General features: G+C 52.7%; 1 protein-coding gene across 1 annotated transcript; it reads right to left on the bottom strand.

The window, feature by feature from the left end:
- Positions 1-5490: 5490 nt before the first annotated feature.
- Positions 5491-6438, bottom strand: LOC134498617 (olfactory receptor 52P1-like). The gene has a single exon (XM_063304776.1). It carries the CDS (start codon positions 6436-6438, stop codon positions 5491-5493), a length of 948 nt encoding a protein of 315 aa, XP_063160846.1.
- Positions 6439-19855: the final 13417 nt, after the last annotated feature.

The raw sequence follows: 19855 nt of genomic DNA, 5'->3' as shown, positions 1-19855 counted from the left end.
AGCCCTCCCCACTGCAGCACCCGGTACTCATTCCGCTGCAGGGGCTTGGTAAAAGCCATCAGAAAAAGTCAAAGTCCTGTGTTCCCAATTTATATAGGGGTTTTGTTGGACCAGCCAGGGAATCCCCAAGATGATGAGGGGATGACCCACAGGTGCTACCACAAACTGTAACCCCTCACAGTGGCTGCCCAATTGCAACGCCACCGTTCCCATGAAATGAGTCACCAGTCTCCCTCCCGCAGTTGAACCATCCAGCTGGGTGAAAATCATGGGCCGCTGCAGTGGGAAGCTGGGTAAGTCCAAAGCAGCCACCACGTCGGGGTGCATTAAGCATCGCGAACACCCCAAGTCAATTAACACCCAAACCTCAACGGTCTTAGTGTGGAAGCCTAACTTCACTTTCACATTCAGCATGGGACAATTTGCACTCACCAACACATCTTCGCGCCCGTCATCCACCACCTGCCCACAGGCGCTTTTCAGGGCAAGTGGCTGGCGTTTCCCGCCGCCTCTTTTAGATCGTTTTCCTCCTCTCCCCCGAAGTAAGGAACCTCCTCCACTTCGGTTTCCGCCTTGGCTGCCTTCATTTTCCTGGGCAGTGAGGGTGATTTGCCTGCCGCTTTTCCCGACTGATCTGCCCTGGGTTTTGGGCAAGTAGCCGCCCTGTGGCCCCTTTCCCGCACTGGAGGCACTGCCCTTTGGCATAACGGCGCTCCCTCTCCTCCTCCCAGGCACATTGCCCGGGTTTCCCAGTCGTGGCAGTGGATCGGGATCCCTTGCTGAGCGCCGCGTGTCTCAACGCCCTCCTACTGTGTGCGAAAGTCTCATGGGCATGTTCAGCCTTCCCTGCCAACTGTATCCATTCATACAAGGTATCTGGGTCATCTCTGCCCAACGACCACCGCAGGACCTCCATGTTCAGACCATCCTTAAATAGCTCTATTAAGGTAGCCTGGGACCAGTCCTCAACCTTCCCAGCCAATGACTTAAATTCCAAAGCGTAGTCTGCTACGGATCTTTGCCCCTGGCTTTCTTTTAAAGCCCTCTTCGCCCTTTCTTTGGCTAATGGGTCTACAAAGTGTAGCTTTAATGCCCACAGGAATTCTTCAAAATCCTCAAGCTCAAGAGCGTCCACCTCGTTTAACTGGACAAACCGGTCAGCAGCCCGCCCCTTTAGTTTGGTGGCAATGGCATTTATCATGGCCCTTTCGGAATGGAAATACGGTCCGAATTCATCCATATAACTCCTTGCATTGGTAAGAAAAAATGACAACTTAGTTGGATCCCCGTCAAATTTGACTGCAAAGTCTTTAACCCCCGCTCTAGGTGGGCCCCTCGCCACATCTGGGTGGTCAGTCTTTCTTTTGGATACTGGGGATCTCCACTCTCGAGGAGGGGGCCTGGAAATTCTCACTCTGTGAGATTTTGGCTCAGCCCTGTGCCATCTCCTGTCTCTTTCCACCGATCGAGGAGGGGGAGAAGCGGACGAATACCTGGTGCTTGATTCTCCTCTCCCCCTCTCCCGGGGCCCCCAGTCCATTGACAGTTTCTTTAGCATATATTCCATTGACTCAAATTTGGCCTCCAATAGTCTTATCCTTTCAGGGGTTTGGGAATCCTCTTTCCCTCCCCCGTCCTGCCTCACAACGATTGGGGACATCGGGTACCGCTGCTTCCAGGATGTCTTGGACATCCCTGGTAGGGGTCCCTGTGCTTCATCCCAAGTGATCAGCTCGCCAGGCGACTCTCCGATAGGTTCAGGGGCTCCTTTTCCTCCAACCTCCTCTTCCTCCAGGCTGGAACTCGAAATCTCCTGTACCTCAGATAGTTCCCGAGTAGGGACCCTCTCCATTCTCCTCACCATGGAGTTGAGTTCCCCATCGCTCGTGTCCTCGCTTTCCCCGGTTTGGGGTTTTGGTTCAGTCATCGCTAGCACTACTCCCTCACAAGATAAATCTGGAAAGGGGCTAACGGTAAACTTTTAAGATTCTCAGCTTTATGTAATGATTGCCTACCCTAACAGAGCCAGACTCACAAGTAGGGACTTAATGATATCTGATTTATTAAAGAATAGCGTGCAAATACAGAGAAAGCTGAGAATGAGCAAAAGCGTGCCAAATATAAACTAAAAACCCTCGGTGCGAACGTAATCCCTCCCCTCGCCCAAACCGTTTCAAATTCCCCACCGCAGGTGCTGGTGACAATTTCTGCTGATGTCCTGGGAAGAAAACCTTGAACGCACGAAATAACCCAAGCACATTCCATTCCCCTGAACACAGATAACATCCCAGGAGACAGACTCCTCCTCCCCTCCCAACCAAAACACGCATCAGCAAAATGACATGCGAAACGTTACGATGTACGTTTAACATTGAAACAATGAACATGACACACTGGCAGACAACCTGGGGATCCTCCTGGACTCACTGTTCCTGCTCAAGGTCTTTGCGCGGGTCCGTCTGGTGCACCAACTGTGCCTGTTCCTAGAGCAGGAGGTCCTTTGGATGATCACTCACATCCCAGTCCCCTCATGACTGCACTATTGCAGCGGATTCTACAAGGGGCTGCCCTTGAGACCACCTAGAAGCTACATCCATCCATCCATCCATCCATCCATCCATCCATCCATCTATCTATCTATCTATCGATCATCTATCTATCTATCTATCTATCTATCTATCTATCTATCATCATCTATCTCTATCATCATCTATCTCTATCTATCTGACCCCCCATCTCTCTCTCTCTCTCTCATCTATCTTCTATATCTATCTATCCATCCGTCAATCCACCCATCCATCCAATGGTGATTAAGGATACACTCCTCCCCCAATTAACAGGGACCTCTCAACGGGCCACCCAACCTCCTGTCCTCCAGGTCCTGGAGCACCGCCAAGTCTTCAGCGCTTTCCGAAAGGCCAGCAGGGTCTTTAGCAAGATATTGAGAACTGAGCACAGTATTTCCATAGAGTTGCAAACTGGTTGGAAAACCACTTCAATGGAAGGAGGGATGGCGTGTATCTTGTTTTGATGTTGCCCTGTAAATAAAACTGAATGAAATAAATAATAAAGTTAGAGAAACCTCTGATCAGCATTTATTCTGGTCACCATATTCTGTAGCAACCCATGATGTGAATTTCACTTGTCGCCTGAGACTGTTGCCCATGGATTGCACCGTAACCACGATCAACCCTAATTAGAAACCAAGGCACCCAAGGGGATCACGCCAACCTCTTGGCTGAAGGCCGAAGGCTCTTCCCTCCCCCTGGGGTCCTCCCTGGGGCCTTTCCTGGCACGGGGTCACGCAGAGCCGGACAGCGGCCCCCGAGCAGCCCCTTTTCACACGTCCAGGCTCGTGGGGGGGGGGGATTGGGACCTCTCCAGAGGGGCCTGCTCCCAAGCTGTGCAGGCCCCCTGGCTGAGCTCTCGCCACTGGCAGAGGTTTCTCACCCCTGCCCCAAACCAAGGGAAGTTCTCGCCCACCCGCCAGTTAGGCTGCTGAAATGGGGAAGAACTGGGAAGCAGCCCAGAAGGGAGCGGTTTACTCTGCTTCCGATGGAACGTCGATGGGAGCTGCCCGGAATTATCATCTGTAATATAGCTGGCCCTGTAAGTTATATTAACGAATGAATTAAAGGACCTTGGGGCACCTCAAGAACTAACCAGGGGATGCGGATTTCGGTGCTTTTCCCTTCAGGCTAACTCCGAACTAACTCTGGTTGGCTGCATGTTTGTTATTTTTGAATGGCTGCATGAACCATGGTTTACTGACAAGAGCCAAATTGGTGGCTTGATAGGGCATGTGAAGATACAGACCATCATTTGCAGACTGCAAGAACCGGGTACACAGAGCCCAACCAAACCACGTTCAGGACTAAGATGTTATGTGAATGCAGCCATTGGGATCCATAAACAGGATGCTTTATGGACCACGTGAAAGGAAAGGTTTATGCTGGGAGCATCCTATCAGCTCACACTTTACTTTTGTTTAAGTCAGCTACAATCGGGGTGGTGGTGGTCGCCCAGCCCCCTCCACTGTCAATCATGGCTTTAAAACACCATGTTTGGTTCCAGGCCCCGCCCTAAAGAAAACCCGATGCGCCCTGTGATGGCCTGGCCCTCGGTGTGGCCACATCGGCCCATCCTGCTTATCTGAGTCACTGAATTAGCCCATGTTCCAGAGTCACACAATGCTGGCCAAAGGCCATGAAGGAATACCCAGGTTCCGAGCGAGGACCAGTCGAGCGGCTTTTGTATTATCTGGACAGAAAAGTGTATTGGCAGGACTCACATGAGGTGGGCACAAAAGCCGAGCACCGGGCTGCTAATCCGAGGCCCTTCCTGCCCGCCTTGGTTCCCCCATGTGCACACCCTGGCCAAGGGCAGGCAGGGGAACCAAGGCACCCCTTCCCCCCTTTCCCCCCACTGCCCCGGAGCTGAGCCTGGAGCCACCAAGCGGGTGCGGTGGGTGCCCTGACCCCTGGCCCTGTAGCCGGCCCCGATGGTCCTCTTTCCAGCAGGAGGGAGGCTCCTCTGCCCAGCTGCTGGACTTGGACCGGGGCCTCCGGCAGCGAGGCGGGCGCTCTCGGGGGCTTGGAAGGGGAGGTGGCACGAGGGGCCGCTGGGAGTGCAGGAGGAGGGGGATCCTCGGTTTTGGATCGCAGGGTCCAGTGTTGTTCCAAAGCCATGAGCCCCCAACAGCGTTTATTAGAGGCAAGAGTGCCCAGAGGGTTTCTCCGGCTGCCGCCGCCTCCTCCATCCCATTTCTTTGGTGTCTTCTTGCGGGAAAGTGGAGACAAAGGCAGCCTAACAGTGAAGGATCACGGAGGACAACGTGAGAAGCCAAGCGGTGACAACCGGCGGATCAACCCTTCCGCCGGACCTCCGCGCCTGATTCAGCCATGTCCTGGCTTTGCCTCCCTGGGCTTGTAACAGGCACCTTCCAGACATCCTGAGCCGTAGCCCTCCAAATCCTCAGCTGGCATGGCCAACTTATCCGGAGGGCACCACCTTGGGAAAGACTGACCCTGACAAGGTTGCCTATCAGCATTAAGAAGACGGAGGGTTCTTAATGCCAGTTTTGCATAAGCTTCCAGGGCAACAGCAATGCAATTTGAGAGCTCAGCCCGGTTCTCTACTCTGTTACACCGCCTACACTTGTCTTTGGGCAGCCTAATTGGCTGCAAATCTTTGTCGGGGGATCCTTCAGTCTTGCTGCATTGTTGTGTCCTCTAGATTTGTTGAAGTTTTAGTAGCCGAGTGCCAGAGCTTTGTGTTAGAGCTGAAGTTCCAATGTTTTCTGAGGAGAGGAAAGACCTGAAAGGCAGGTGGTGGAAGAGAAAGGCCAGCAAATACGCTGAGATGCAGGCCAGGCTTGGAGTCCCCTCAAGGCCCCTTCAGCAGATGACCTGAATGTTAACGCAGAAACGTGAGCATCTAACACCTACGAGGTGGGTGTCCTTCTCACCCGCTGGCTTCCAACAACTGGAATCAAGACTCAGAGTGGGCTGCAAAGAATGGCTTCAGCACTTGCTGGCGGAGTTGCTTGGTTTTCATGCCGTAGATGATGGGGTTCAGCATGGGGGGCACCAGGAGATAAAGGTCAGCCAAGAAGATGTGGATGTGTGCAGGGATATTGTGTCCCCAGCGCTGTGTGTAAAAGGAGAAAAGGGCAGGCGTGTAGAAGATCAGGATGACACAGATGTGGGAGCCACATGTGCCGAAGGACTTCTGCTGGGCCTCCTTAGAAGAGAGCCCCCGGACTGCCCTGAGAATGAGCACATAGGAGACTGCAATGAAGACTGAATCTGAGCCCACCACAAAGGTGGCGGCAGTGATCCCATAGATGTTGTTGGGTGTCGTATCTGCACAGGCCAGCTTTACCACAGCCATGTGCTCGCAGTAGGAATGTGTAATGATGTTGGGCCCACAATAAGGGAGGTGGCTAACCATGCAGGTCAGAGGGGTCATGAACCCAATGCCCCTCATGAAGGCTGCACATCCAATCTTGGCAATGACGGAACTGGTGAGGATGGTGGTGTAGCGCAGAGGGGCACAGATTGCCACATAGCGGTCAAAGGCCATGGCGAGCAGCACGCCTGACTCCACAGCTGAGAAACCATGAATGAAGAACATCTGGGTCATGCAGGCTTTGAAGCCAATTGTGTGGGAGTGGAACCAGAAGATGCCAAGGATCTTGGGCACTGTGGAGGTGGACAGCACCAAGTCAAGGATGGCTAACATGCAAAGGAAATAATACATGGGCAAGTGAAGGCTGGGCTCCCTCCTGACCACAAAGAGGATGGTGATGTTCCCCACCAAAGCAACCAGATACATGGAGCAGAAGGGGAAGCCAATCCAGAAGTGAGCACCCTCCAGGCCTGGAATCCCCATTAGGAAAAAAATGGAGGCATCTCTGGACTGGTTGGAAGAGGACATGGCATCTAACTGGCCTTGGCAACCATTTCATTGCCTGCAACAGAGACAACAGTAGAGACAGTCAGAGAAAGTGCTGCGTTTGAGAAATTGCAGAAGCTTTGCAGCTGGAGAATTCCATTCCAGGGGAGTGCCGTCAAACCCGTTCTTCCCCATCGTTCAGAGCCCTTGGAAACTTTATTTAAAAACTCTGCATGGCTTGTTATACTGAGTAATTTGGGGCTGGCTTCTATATGCTTTATGCTGTCCTGTGCCTTGTTTTAAATATTGCTTTAATTTGTGATTGTATATCTGCTCTGGTGCTTTAAGTCTTCTCACATAGATAATTACTGGTGGCCAAATTCTCTGCCCTCAAGCACATTAGCTTTTGCTCTTGGCTGTTGGGGAAGACTTTCTGGGCTTCCTACCACGAAATTGCCAGGTGCCAAAGCAAGCTGCTGTTGCTGGAGTGTCCAGCTCGGAAAGAGAAGGGCGCTCTAATCCCGAAGGAGCTGGCAGGGTGGGAACGGCTAGAACGACTCTCATTCCCATCTATACTCCAGTGCACGCACGTGTGCACACCCACATTCCCAAATGGACTGGCTCCGTAGATAGCTGAGGTGACCCCACCACACATTTAGGGATTGATCAAAGAGGTTTATCCAGCTTAGAAGCTCGTATGTCCTGTTTATTAACCAAGAACCAAGGTTGCAGTCTTCTCTGCAGACGCTGATGCCTTCTAGGAGCACAGCTGGAGCATACGCGTACAGTGGAAAGTTGTTGTTATTGTGTGTGTGTGCGTGCGTGCATGCACACTTGTGTGGTATAGAAGGAAAAGGTATGGAGGATTGGTGGCTGCTCCATGGAAGCTAAGCCTGGCAGTGCTCCTTCAGGGCCCTGCAACAGCCAGGAGATCTGTGCACTGGGGAGAAAGTCAGGGAGGCCCACAGTCCAGTGAGTTTGGGGGGCATCCAATTATTGCCCCTTCTTTTGCTGCCTAAGAAAAATATGGATGACCAAGTAGGGCTCCCACCTCTTTTAACCCTTGTCCCGTTTAGGAATAGCTGATGGGCTTCCATCGCCCAGAACAACATGGACAGAGTCCAACCATGACAAAAGGCTGGGAAAGCTGAAAACAGGTTAGGAAAACCAAAGGAGCCTTTTCTGGCTTTCCTCCTCCTCTCCAGAGGTGGACTGCCCTGGCTGGATCCGCTCCACCCTCCCTGGGTGTTTCAGAACCTGCAGGAAAAGGGCACTGGGCTCGCTCCTCGGACGACAGACCATCGTGCCCCTTCCTTCAAGCATTTCAGGGTGATCAGCACTGTAGGAGGAAAGCCTCGCGAGGCTATGGCAGCCCCAAACCAGGAGGAGTCTGGGAGCCCCTTTTCCTACTAGCCCGTTTTATGAAAAGGCAGAAGCTTTCACAGGCTGCAAGTCACATCGTCAGATACACGGAGGGGCCAGACTGATGCAGGGTTTAAGTTGGGGTGGGGAAGGGAAGGGAGAGGAAGGCACGGCGGTTTTGCAGACGCAGGTTCCACCTGAGACAGTTGACAGCTACCTTATCAGTTGTACACACTACAGTTGTAGCATGGTAGAGACTCTTGCGATCAACAGTAACTCTTTCTGAATCTCTGGACAGATTTAACCCTCAAATCTAAACCACCACAACCATCCAAATGAACTTCCAGAGCACCAGAATTGGAAACACAGGCAAAAGCTGCTGTTTTGTCAGTACTTAACAAACTCTATTTTAAGAATCAATCTCAATTAAATTTAATTAAGTCAAAGATGAATAGAGCAGCCATCCTCCCCCAGTCCATGACAAGCCCTGTGCCAGGAAGGTGGCTAGGAGGAGTAGGGGCACCTTGGGCTGAGCACATCCAGTGCTTCTGGCCATACCCCTGGTGTGACTGAGCCCCCCAGGCTGATCCCATCTGTCCCCCAACAATTACTGGCATTGCCTTCCAGGCCTTAGCTTTTGCACCCCTCTAGTGCCAGGTTCAACAACTATACTGTACTGCGTTTCTTGCAGAAGAGGGACTCTTCCGCATTTTTTCCAGATGCACCGCTACATCATACTCACCTGGAGCTCATTCCTGGGTCACAGCCTGGGGTCTGCAGACATGCACCGCAAACCTGCCACACGCAGGCTGGGAGGAAGAGGGTACCTTAATACTGTGGCTCAGACTCCTGTGGGATCAGGAGTTCCAGCGCATTGCAGGGGGGAGTGCTGTGACTGAAACCAACAAATCTGGTAACTAATGCAGGCAAACAGCAGTGCAGAAGGGAATTCACCTCCCTGTGGGCTGGTACAAGGGATGTGCTCCTGCAAACTTCAAGAAAGCCAACAGGATTGCAATGGGTGTGTTGGAAACCTCTTTGAAAAATTTAAATATGGATTCCTTCAGGCTATTTGCTAGACAACAAACTGGGTGATTTTAGCAAATGTTAGTACTGTGTGCTTTATTTGTTGTTTATTCGTTCAGTCACTTCCAACTCTTCGTGACTTCATGGACCAGCCCACGCCAGAGCTTCCTGTCGGTCGTCAACACTCCCAGCTCCCCCAGGGACGAGTCCGTCACCTCTAGAATATCATCCATCCATCTTGCCCTTGGCAAAAGGAAGAGGGGCCGACCAAGGGCAAGATGGATGGATGGTATTCTAGAGGTGATGGACTCGTCCCTGGGGGAGCTGGGGGTGTTGACGACCGACAGGAAGCTCTGGCGTGGGCTGGTCCATGAAGTCACGAAGAGTCGGAAGCGACTAAACGAATAAACAACAACAACAACTCCCTAGCATCAGCATCTTCTCCAGGGTGTCCTGTCTTCTCATTATGTGGCCAAAGTATTTCAGTTTTGCCTTTAATATCATTCCCTCAAGTGAGCAGTCTGGCTTTATTTCCTGGAGGATGGACTGGTTTGATCTTCTTGCAGTCCAAGGCACTCTCAGAATTTTCCTCCAACACCACAGTTCAAAAGCATTGATCTTCCTTCTCTCAGCCTTCCTTATGGTCCAGCTCTCGCAGCCATATGTTACTACAGGGAACACCATTGCTTTAACTATGCGGGCCTTTGTTGTCAGTGTGATGTCTCTGCTCTTAACTATTTGATCGAGATTGGTCATTGCTCTTCTCCCAAGGATTAAGCATCTTCTGATTTCCTGACTGCAGTCAGCATCTGCAGTAATCTTTGCACCTAGGAATACAAAGTCTTTCACTGCTTCTACATTTTCTCCCTCTATTTGCCAGTTATCAATCAAGCTGGTTGCCATAATCTTGGTTTTTTTGAGGTTTAGCTGCAAACCAGCTTTTGCAGTTTCTTCTTTCACCTTCATCATAAGGCTCCTCAGTTCCTCTTCGCTTTCAGCCATCAAAGTGGTATCATCTGCATATCTGAGATTGTTAGTTCCTTCCAGAGATTTTAACTCCAGCCTTGGATTCCTCAAGGCCAGCTTGTCGCATGATGTGTTCTGCATACAAGTTGAATAGGTAGGGTGAGAGTATACAGCCCTGCCGTACTCCTTTCCCAATCTTAAACCAGTCCATTGTTCCGTGGTCTGTCCTTACTGTTGCTACTTGGTCGTTATACAGATTCTTCAGGAGGCATACAAGATGACTTGGTATCCCCATACCACTAAGAACTTGCCACAATTTGTTATGGTCCACACAGTCAAAGGCTTTAGAAGAGTCAATAAAACAGAAATAGATGTTTTTCTGAAACTCCCTGGCTTTTTCCATTATCCAGCGGATATTGGCAATTTGGTCTCTAGTTCCTCTGCCTTTTCTAAACCCAGCTTGTACATCTGGCAATTCTCGCTCCATGAACTGCTGAAGTCTACCTTGCAGGATCTTGAGCATTACCTTACTGGCATGTGAAATGAGTGCCACTGTTCGATAGTTTGAACATTCTTTAGTGTTCCCCTTTTTTGGTATGGGGATATAAGTTGATTTTTTCCAATCTGATGGCCATTCTTGTGTTTTCCAAATTTGCTGGCATATAGCATGCATTACCTTGACAGCATCATCTTGCAAGATTTTGAACAGTTCAGCTGGGATGCCGTCATCTCCTGCTGCCTTGTTATTAGCAATGCTTCTTAAGGCCCACTCAACCTCACTCTTCAGGATGCCTGGCTCTAGCTCACTGACCACACCGTCAAAGCTATCCCCGATATTGTTATCCTTCCTATACAGGTCTTCTGTATATTCTTGCCACCTTTTCTTGATCTCTTCTTCTTCTGTTAGGTCCTTGCCATCTTTGTTTTTGATCATACCCATTTTGGCCTGGAATTTACCTCCAATGTTTCTAATTTTCTGGAAGAGGTCTCTTGTCCTTCCTATTCTATTGTCTTCTTCCACTTCCGCGTATTGCTTGTTTAAAAATAATTCCTTATCTCTTCTGGCTAACCTCTGGAATTTTGCATTTAATTGGGCATATCTCCCCCTATCACTGTTGCCTTTTGCTTTCCTTCTTTCTTGGGCTACTTCTAGTGTCTCAGCAGACAGCCATTTTGCCTTCTTGGTTTTCTCTTTCTTTGGGATGTATTTTGTTGCCGCCTCCTGAACAATGCTGCGAACTTCTGTCCAGAGTTCTTCCGGGACCCTACCTACTAAGTCAAGTCCCTTAAATCTATTCTTCACCTCCACTGCATATTCCTTAGGAATATTAGTGAGCTCATATCTAGCTGATCTGTGGGTCTTCCCTAATCTCTTGAGTCTGATCCTAAATTGTGCAAGAAGAAGTTCGTGATCTGAACTACAGTCAGCTCCAGGCCTTGTTTTTACCGACTGTACAGATGCCCGCCACCTTTGGCTGCAAAGGATGTAGTCAATCTGATTTTGGTGTTGTCCATCTGGTGAAGTCCATGTATAAAACCGTCTCTTAGGTTGTTGGAAGAGAGTGTTTGTTATGCAGAGTGAATTGTCTTGGCAAAATTCTATCAGCCTATGTCCTGCTTTGTTTTGTTCTCCCAGGCCATACTTACCTGTAATTCCAGGTGTCATTTGACTGCCCACCTTAGCATTCCAGTCTCCTGTGATGAAAATAACATCTCTTTTAGGCGTGTTGTCCAGTAGGTGCTGCAGATCCTCATAGAACTGCTCTACTTCAGCTTCTTCAGCATTTGTGGTTGGGGCATATATTTCGATCACTGTGATGTTAGATGGCTTGCCCTGAATTCGAATTGAGATCATTCTGTCGTTTTTTGGGTTGTATCCAAGCACTGTTTTAACCACTTTACTATTAATTATGAAGGCTACTCCATTTCTTCTGTGGTCCTCTTGTCCACAGTAGTAGATCTGGTGGTCATTTGATGTGAAGTGGCCCATTCCAGTCCATTTCAGTTCACTGACACCCAAAATGTCTATCTTTAATCTTGACATCTCACCAATAACCACATCCAATTTGCCCTGGCTCATAGATCTTACATTCCAGGTTCCAATGGTGTGTTGATCCTTAGAACATCGGATTCGCCGTTCACCACCAGCACCGTCGGTCGCTAGCCGTCCTTTCGGCTTTGAGTTAGCTGCGTCATCACATCTAGGGCTAGTTGAACTCATCCTCTGTTCCTCCCCAGTAGCATTTTGACCATCTTCTGACCTGGGGGTCTCATCTTCCGATGGTATACCAACATATCTCTGGTTGTACTGATCCATTTAGTTTTCACGGCAAGAATACTGGGGTGGGTTGCCATTACCTTCCCCAGGGATCGCGTTTAGTCTGACCTCTCTGTCATGACCTTCCCATCTTGGGTGGCCCTTCACGGTTTAGCTCATGGCATCACTGAGGTCCTCAAGCTCCAGCACCACGACAAGGTAATGATCCTTTGCTGAAGGTGTGCTTTATAGTGTTTATTATAATAATGTTCTAATTTGTCTGTATGCCTATCTATCTATCTGGTCACTTAGAGTCATTCAGTCAATCTGATACATGCTCTAAAAGCCTACAAAAAGGCTTCCAGATTGCTTCCAAGCAGAGGTAGGCCTTTCAAGCTACAAGTGTAGAGCCAGCAACATTATTTCCTCCAGTTTTTTGTCTATATTTCTGCAGTTGCCCATTTGTTTCAGATAGCTTTCACCCAGGAAGATGCATGCTTTCTCAGCCAGAAGAAGGGGTAATCAACTTGGGATGAGTCAAGATGGCATGCCTTCTGATGCCTCTGTAGGCATTTCCACAACACAACCGACCTAGTTTACATAATACATTGAACTAACCAAATGGGCCTGGTTTGCAGAAAACAGTCGAATTGCCGACCTGCCAAACGAAGCAAGTGGTGTGTGTAGCCACTGAGCCTTTAGCTGGCCTAGTTAAAGGGGTTGTGTAAACACAGCCACAATGTCTTGGGTCTAAGATTTCTGGGAGATGAGTCATCAGTTTTGGTGTCCAGCAGCAATATCTCTTCCAGCTGAGAAGGGGGCAGTTGATAGCCCTGAATGTGTTTTCACGAGGTCAGATGGCACAAGATGGTTGTTGATAAGTAAAGATGACTTACTGGCTGGATTGGCAGAACATGCTTATCCAGATCAGTTGGAGAAGCAGGCACAGGCTGACAGCCACCTCAAAGTGCTTCATGCCAGTCCTTGAATGGGCAGAAAAGTAGAGTTGTAGAGTCATAGATGTCACGCACAGTTGGAAGGGTCCAGCACTCTGCTGTCATGCACTGCCTACCGCAGAGTAAAACACAGACGCTGGTTCAAAGAAGAGCAGGTTCCGGTTTATTTCATACGTAGTGTCAGTTGCAAAAAAAGCTGAGAGTGAGGGGAGCGCGCCGGTGCGGGGTTTAAATACCCCGCGCCGGTCAGCGCCCCCTTACCCTGGGTTACGTCATCCCCCCTTTGTCCTGCATGCTGTCGTGCCGGTAGGTGAAGGGTTGCGAGGCCCCAGCTGGTGCCCCGGGATCGCCCATCATCGGTTTCCTCTTTCAGCCGGTGATTGCTGTCAGCTGGGCGATCTCCGTTGCGCTTTTGCTAACAGCTTGGGTGTGCCTCGCGATCCGCCTAGTCTTTGTCTTTTCTTCTTTCTCTTTTGTGTTCTGATGGCTGCATCCTCCGGCCAGGGTCTGTGTCTGTTGTTGTGCGTGCTATGCTTATCTTGAGTCCCTTCCTCTGCTTCCTCATTGTCATGTGTGCCGTTGTGCTGATGTCTTCAGCTCAACGGCACTCATGACATACTGCCCCCTGTCCGAATAGTGCCCCCCCCCCCGGCCTTCTGGTTTTTCACCAGGAGAGCTGTCAAAATGTTTTTTTTTTGTTTTTTTTTTTTGTTTTTTTTTAAATTTCCTGCCGGAGTGTTTTCGCCCCTCCCTTTGTTCCGCCTTCTACCTCGTGTCCATCTAGGGTGTGTTCCCAGTGCGCATGCCCCGACCACACCCTGGGCATGCGCATGCTCTGGCCACACCCTGCTTGTTTGGCTCAGTTCGTCGAGGAAAGAGGCGTGGCTGGTCGGGTGCTGTTCAGCTCCAGGTAGGACCCTTATCTTTTTTCAAGTGCGTCGTCATTGTTATGTGTGCATCCTGGGCGTTGCCCCCAGGCATGCACTGGTGACCAATGTCACTCCCTCGTGGGCCCGGGGTGGGGGGAGGGTGAGTCCCGGGGGGGGGAGGTCTACCCAAGTCACAGGCTTGGGGGGCCCTTTCCCCTGGGGGCGCGGCTGTTGGGGGGGGCCCGCGGGGAAAAGGTTGTTCAGGGGCCGGTTCGGCTTGTCGCCCCTTTGGCTTGTCGGGTTACGTCCGGTGGAATGCCCGGGTCAGGTCTGGCGCCTTGACGTGTTGCGCCGCCACCCATTCTGGGTGGGGGAAGTGTTTCCACCTTACTAAGTAGTGTAATGTTCCCCGTTGACGGCGAGAGTCGAGTATGTCTCTTACTTCGAAATTTTGTTGGCTGTCGATCATCACTGGGGAGGGCAGTGGCGTGCTCGGGTGCCATTGAGAGGTGGTTGCAGGTTTCAGGAGGCTGGTGTGAAATACCGGGTGGAGTCTCTGTAGATTGTGCGGCAGGTCCAGGCGTATTGCCACCGGGTTCACTATCTGGGTTACTCGAAGCGGCCCAATATACTTAGGCCCCAGTTTTTTCGAGGGTTGAGGTGACTTCAGGAATTTGGTGGATAGGTAGACCATATCCCCTGCCTGGAACGTCGGTTGCTGGCGCCGGTGCTTGTCGGCCTGCTCTTTGTAGGCCGCCTGTGCTTCCTTCAGCACTGCCGTGATTATTGGCCACGATTCCGCAATCTTCCGTCCCCAGTCACTAGCATCCACTTGGGGTCAAGGGGGTTGTGGTAGCTCCGGTATGGGTACGAAGTCGCGCCCCGAGACTACTTCGAACAGGGTTTTCCCCATGCTCGTGTGGACGGCGTTATTATATGCGACTTCTGCAAACGGGAGCAGTTCGACCCAGTCGTCTTGGTGGTAGTTTGTGTATGAGCGGATGAATTGTTCTAGGGTGGCATTGAGGACCTCTGTGGCTCCGTCCATCTGGGGGTGCCAGGCCGTGGATAGGGCTTGTTGGGTCCCCGTCAGCTTTAGGAAGGCCCGCCAGAATTTCGAAGTGAATTGTGTGCCCCTGTCAGTCACCACACGTGCGGGACATCCATGTAACCTGTACATGTGTATAAGGAAGAGTTTGGCTAGTTGTTGGGCGGACGGGACCGATGAGCAGGGGATGAAGTGGGCTTGTTTCGAAAAGTAGTCTTTCACCACCCAAATGGCCATTTTCTTCTGGCTGGGTGGGAGATCTACTATGAAATCTATGGAGATTTCCTCCCATGGGCGGGAGGGCTCCGCCACCTTTTGTAAAAGTCCCGGGGGCTTACCTGGTGCCTGTTTGGCCCTGGCGCATGTCGGGCAGGACACTACATAGGCTTTCACATCCCGTCTCAGCGCGGGCCACCAGAATTGGCGTCGTGTTAGGTGCAGGGTCTTTAGGAACCCGAAGTGTCCCGCTTGCTTGGTGTCGTGGGATCTGCGCAAGATCTCCTGGCGTTGCGAGTCCGGGACATATATTCTGCCTTCCCCCCATGCCAGGTCCTGTGCCATCGTCACCTTGTCGGGGTTTGCTAGGAGCCAAGGGTCGGTTTTGAGGGTGGCGGTGAGGATTGCGCGTATCCCCCCTGGCAGCTGCGGTTGGCGCCGTCTGGTCACTGGTTGCCCCACCGTCGGTTGCGCCGTGGGGTTGGGCTGCCGCCAAGCGCCACTCCAGGTGGTCACCGCCATCCCCAGCTGGGAAGCGGATAGGACCGTCCCGATCATGTCTGGGGCGGGCTCCTCGTCTTGGGGCAGTCGGGAGAGGGCGTCAGCCAGGAAGTTCTTTTTGCCCGGCATGAACTTCAGCTGAAAGTTGAAGCGGCTGAAGAATTGGGCCCATCTGACCTGTTTTGGGCTGAGGCGTCTGGGCGTTCGGAGGGCCTCGAGGTTCCGGTGGTCTGTCCAGACCTCGAATGGTTGAGTGGCTCCTTCCAGTAGGTGCCTCCATGTTTCCAACGCCGATTTCACCGCGAAGGCTTCCTTCTCCCAGACGTGCCAGCGCCTTTCTGTCTCGGAGAACTTCCTTGACAGGTAGGCGCATGGTTTCAGGACTCCTGTGGGGTCCTTTTGGAGTAGGATGGCCCCCAGGGAGAAGTCTGAGGCGTCGGCTTGGACCACGAATGGCCGTTCTGGGTCCGGGTGCGTGAGGATTGGCTCCGTGGTGAACAGCGCTTTCAGCCTGTTGAATGCAGTTTGGCACGCGGGAGTCCAATTTAGTACTGTGCCCGGGTTCTTGGCGCGTCGTGTGTCCCCCACCCCTTTAGTCTTGAGGAGGTCTGTTAGGGGGAGGGCTATCTCTGCGAACCCCCGTGTGAATGACCTGTAAAAATTCGCGAAGCTGAGGAAGCTCTGGAGTTGGCGCCTGTTACGGGGGCGTTCCCAGTTCACCACCACCTCGACTTTTGCGGGGTCCATCTCTATGCCTTCTCCGGAGATTCGGTACCCCAGGTAGTCTAGGCATGCTTTATGGAATTCGCACTTTGAGGGTTTGGCATAGAGTTTCGCCCTTTTGAGCTTGTCGAGGACTTGTCTGACTAGGGTCACGTGTTCCTCGTGCATTTTGGAGTAGATAAGGACGTTGTCTATGTAGACCAGGACCCCTTTGAACAGGTGCTCATGCAGAACCTCATTGATGAGCTGCATGAACACCCCCGGGGCCCCTGCTAGTCCGAATGGCAGCACTTTGTACTGAAAGGCGCCTAGGGGGCAGTTGAACGCAGTTTTCCATTCGTCCCCCTCCCTGATTCAGATTCGGTAGTACGCCTCGCGAAGGTCCAGCTTGGAGAATATTCTGCCCGTGGACAGGTGGGCGAGCATGTCTTTCACGAGGGGTAAGGGGTATTTATTGGATAGGGAAGCTGCATTGAGGCCCCGGTAGTCGGTGCAGAGCCGTAGGGTGCCGTCTTTTTTCTCTCGGAATAAGACGGGCGCTCCGACCGGTGAGCATGCCGGCTCTATGAATCCCCTCTCTAGGTTTTTGTCGATGAACTCCCAGAGGGTTGCCATCTCCTTCGGGGTCATTGAGTAGATCTTTGGCCTAGGTAAGGGGACATCGGGCAGCAGGTCAATCCTGCAGTCCGTCTTGCGGTGGGGGGGTAGTTGATCAGCTTCCGCCTCTCCGAAGACCTCTGAGAAGTCAGCGTATTGCTCCGGTAGGTCTTCTGGGGTAGCTGTGTTGTCCTGGGTTGCCGCCTCTGCTCGTCCCACCGTGGGGTTGGTCCTGCCCTCCGGAACTGGCGCCCGGTACTCGCCGTCGTCGAATCGGAAGGTGCGGGTCTCCCAGTCGATGCACGGGTTGTTTGTTGCGAGCCATGGTATTCCCAAGACTACAATGGGCCGTCCTATGTGGGTTACCACGAACGATGTTCGTTCGGTGTGGGTACCCATTTGTAGGGTAACCGGCTCGGTCTGCATCGTGGCTGGTGTCCCTCCCGCTGTTGAGCCGTCCAGCTGGTGAAATGCCAGCAGCGTGGGGAGGGGGAGGCAGCGTAGGGCGAGTTTGGAGACTATGTCGGGGTGGATCAGGTTTTTCGAGCACCCCGAGTCCACTAGTGCCGCGGCCATGGTGGCTCCGTTGCCCACAGAGAGCTTGATTGCCGCCATTATTACGGAGCTTTCGCCGCTCTGTCAAAGTGATTTGCACCTCTGTCCCACCACCTGCCTCGCGGCACATTTTAAGGCAGGCGGGGAGCGTTTCCCGCCGGCTGGTCTGGGTCTACGGCGTCCTCTCCCCCCCAGTGAGCGTCCCAGCCTTCGTCCGGTGTCGCTGTGGCTCCGGTCATTCGGCGGTGGGGGGGTGGCGGCGGGTTAGTTGGTTTGAGGTTAGGTTTCAGTGCGGGTTTAGGAGCGCTCGCTGGGGTTCAGTTGGAGAAGCAATCTGCCGTTTTGTGCCCCATTTTTCCACACCTCCCGCAGGGCCCGCGAGTGAATTTCTTCCTTGGGTATGTGGGACCAGCCGTCCCCACGTGTGGCGCTGGTACCTTTGGGTAGGTGTTGGTCTCGTCTTCCGTCGTTGCCATTAGGAAGGTGCGGTGCGCGTGTTCTGCTCTCCCCGCGAGGTGGATCCAGCCGTGCAGAGTCTCCGAATTGTCCCGGTAGAGAGCCCATTGAAGTACTTCACGGTTGAGCCCCCTTTTGAACATTTCTAGCAGGGTGGTCTCAGACCAGTCGTTGATCTTCCCTGCTAGGGCTTTAAATTCGAGGGCGTAGTCCGGGACAGTGCGTGCGCCCTGTTTGAGGCTTTGGAGTGTGCTTTTAGCCCTCTCTTTGGCTAGTGGGTCCTCAAAGTAGCGCTTCATCTCGGTGATGAAAGCATGGAAGTCAGAGAGGGCGGGGGAGTTGGACTCGTACATTTGGACGTACCAGTCCGCCGCCCGGTCTTGTAGTTTGATCACTACGGCTGCGATCTTGTCCGCTTCGGAGTTAAAGTAGTGTCCGTGCCGCCCCATGAACTCCCTGGCGTTCGTAATGAAGAACGACAGTTTCGCGGGGTTCCCGTCGAAGAAAATGGGGAAGTCCTTTGGGGCCCGGGCGTTCTGTGAGTCCCCTCCTCTCGCTTCCCGACTCACGGCTTCGTCTGCTTGGGCCGCTTGTTGATTCGCATTTGGCCCATGGGGCTGCGACGACCCGCTCGGGGTGTGGACCTGCACGGGAACGTCGTTGGGCGGCGCAGGGGACATCAGCGATTGTAGCATGGTCCTGAGGTCCTTTAGCTGGGCCTCCATGGCCGCGAGTTTGGCTTGAGTTTCCCCGTCCGGGATCCGCGCCGCAGCTGGGGTCGGGTCTATCGGTGTGTCCACAGGGTTGAGCCGCTGGTGGGGTTCAGGCATTCCCGTCCTCTGGTCAGCTTCCTCCGTTTGGGAGTGCGTCGGCTGGGTTGCCTCTCCGTCCTCCTCCGTGCTTGCCGCAGTTGGGCTGACGCTCCACGCCCGTGGCTGGGGTGCGATGTGGGGCGGGGGGGTCTCCACTGGTCTCGGGAGGTATGTTGCTCCCTCCCGTGGCCAGGTCACCTCTGCCTCCGTCTCCCTCTGGGGTTGGAGCTGAGGCTCGGGGTGGGCTGGGCGGGTGTCCGTGGCTCCTGGGGTCCGCGGTGCCTCTGGCCTCGATCGGTCCTCCTCCGCTTCTTGCCGTGCGGTTCGCCCGCCTTGGCCACGACGCGTCGGCCTCATCGCTCGTGGTCTTCTCGCCGTCTATTCCTCCCGCGGCTCGTTGTCCGGTGGGGCTCGGCGAGGCTGAGTTTGTGACTCTCAGCTTTATGTCATGCACTGCCTACCGCAGAGTAAAACACAGACGCTGGTTCAAAGAAGAGCAGGTTCCGGTTTATTTCATACGTAGTGTCAGTTGTGAAAAAAGCTGAGAGTGAGGGGAGCGCGCCGGTGCGGGGTTTAAATACCCCGCGCCGGTCAGCGCCCCCTTACCCTGGGTTACGTCATCCCCCCTTTGTCCTGCATGCTGTCGTGCCGGTAGGTGAAGGGTTGCGAGGCCCCAGCTGGTGCCCCGGGATCGCCCATCATCGGTTTCCTCTTTCAGCCGGTGATTGCTGTCAGCTGGGCGATCTCCGTTGCGCTTTTGCTAACAGCTTGGGTGTGCCTCGCGATCCGCCTAGTCTTTGTCTTTTCTTCTTTCTCTTTTGTGTTCTGATGGCTGCATCCTCCGGCCAGGGTCTGTGTCTGTTGTTGTGCGTGCTATGCTTATCTTGAGTCCCTTCCTCTGCTTCCTCGTTATTGTCATGTGTGCCGTTGTGCTGATGTCTTCAGCTCAACGGCACTCATGACATCTGCAATGTGCAGGGAAGCCAGGAAGCAAATTTTGATGTACCTGGATACACTCATGTTGCCCCTTGTTCTGCAGGCCGCTCTGGCCTGCAGTGGGCTTCTTGGTGCAATTCAAGTGCTGGTTTTCATCTGCAAAGCCCTCGGAATTCAGC

The sequence above is a fragment of the Candoia aspera genome, chromosome 5 (assembly GCF_035149785.1).
Source record: "Candoia aspera isolate rCanAsp1 chromosome 5, rCanAsp1.hap2, whole genome shotgun sequence".
Lineage (NCBI taxonomy): Eukaryota > Metazoa > Chordata > Lepidosauria > Squamata > Boidae > Candoia > Candoia aspera.
Note: the sequence above shows the minus strand (reverse complement) of the source record. Positions and strands in the feature narration are given on the sequence as shown.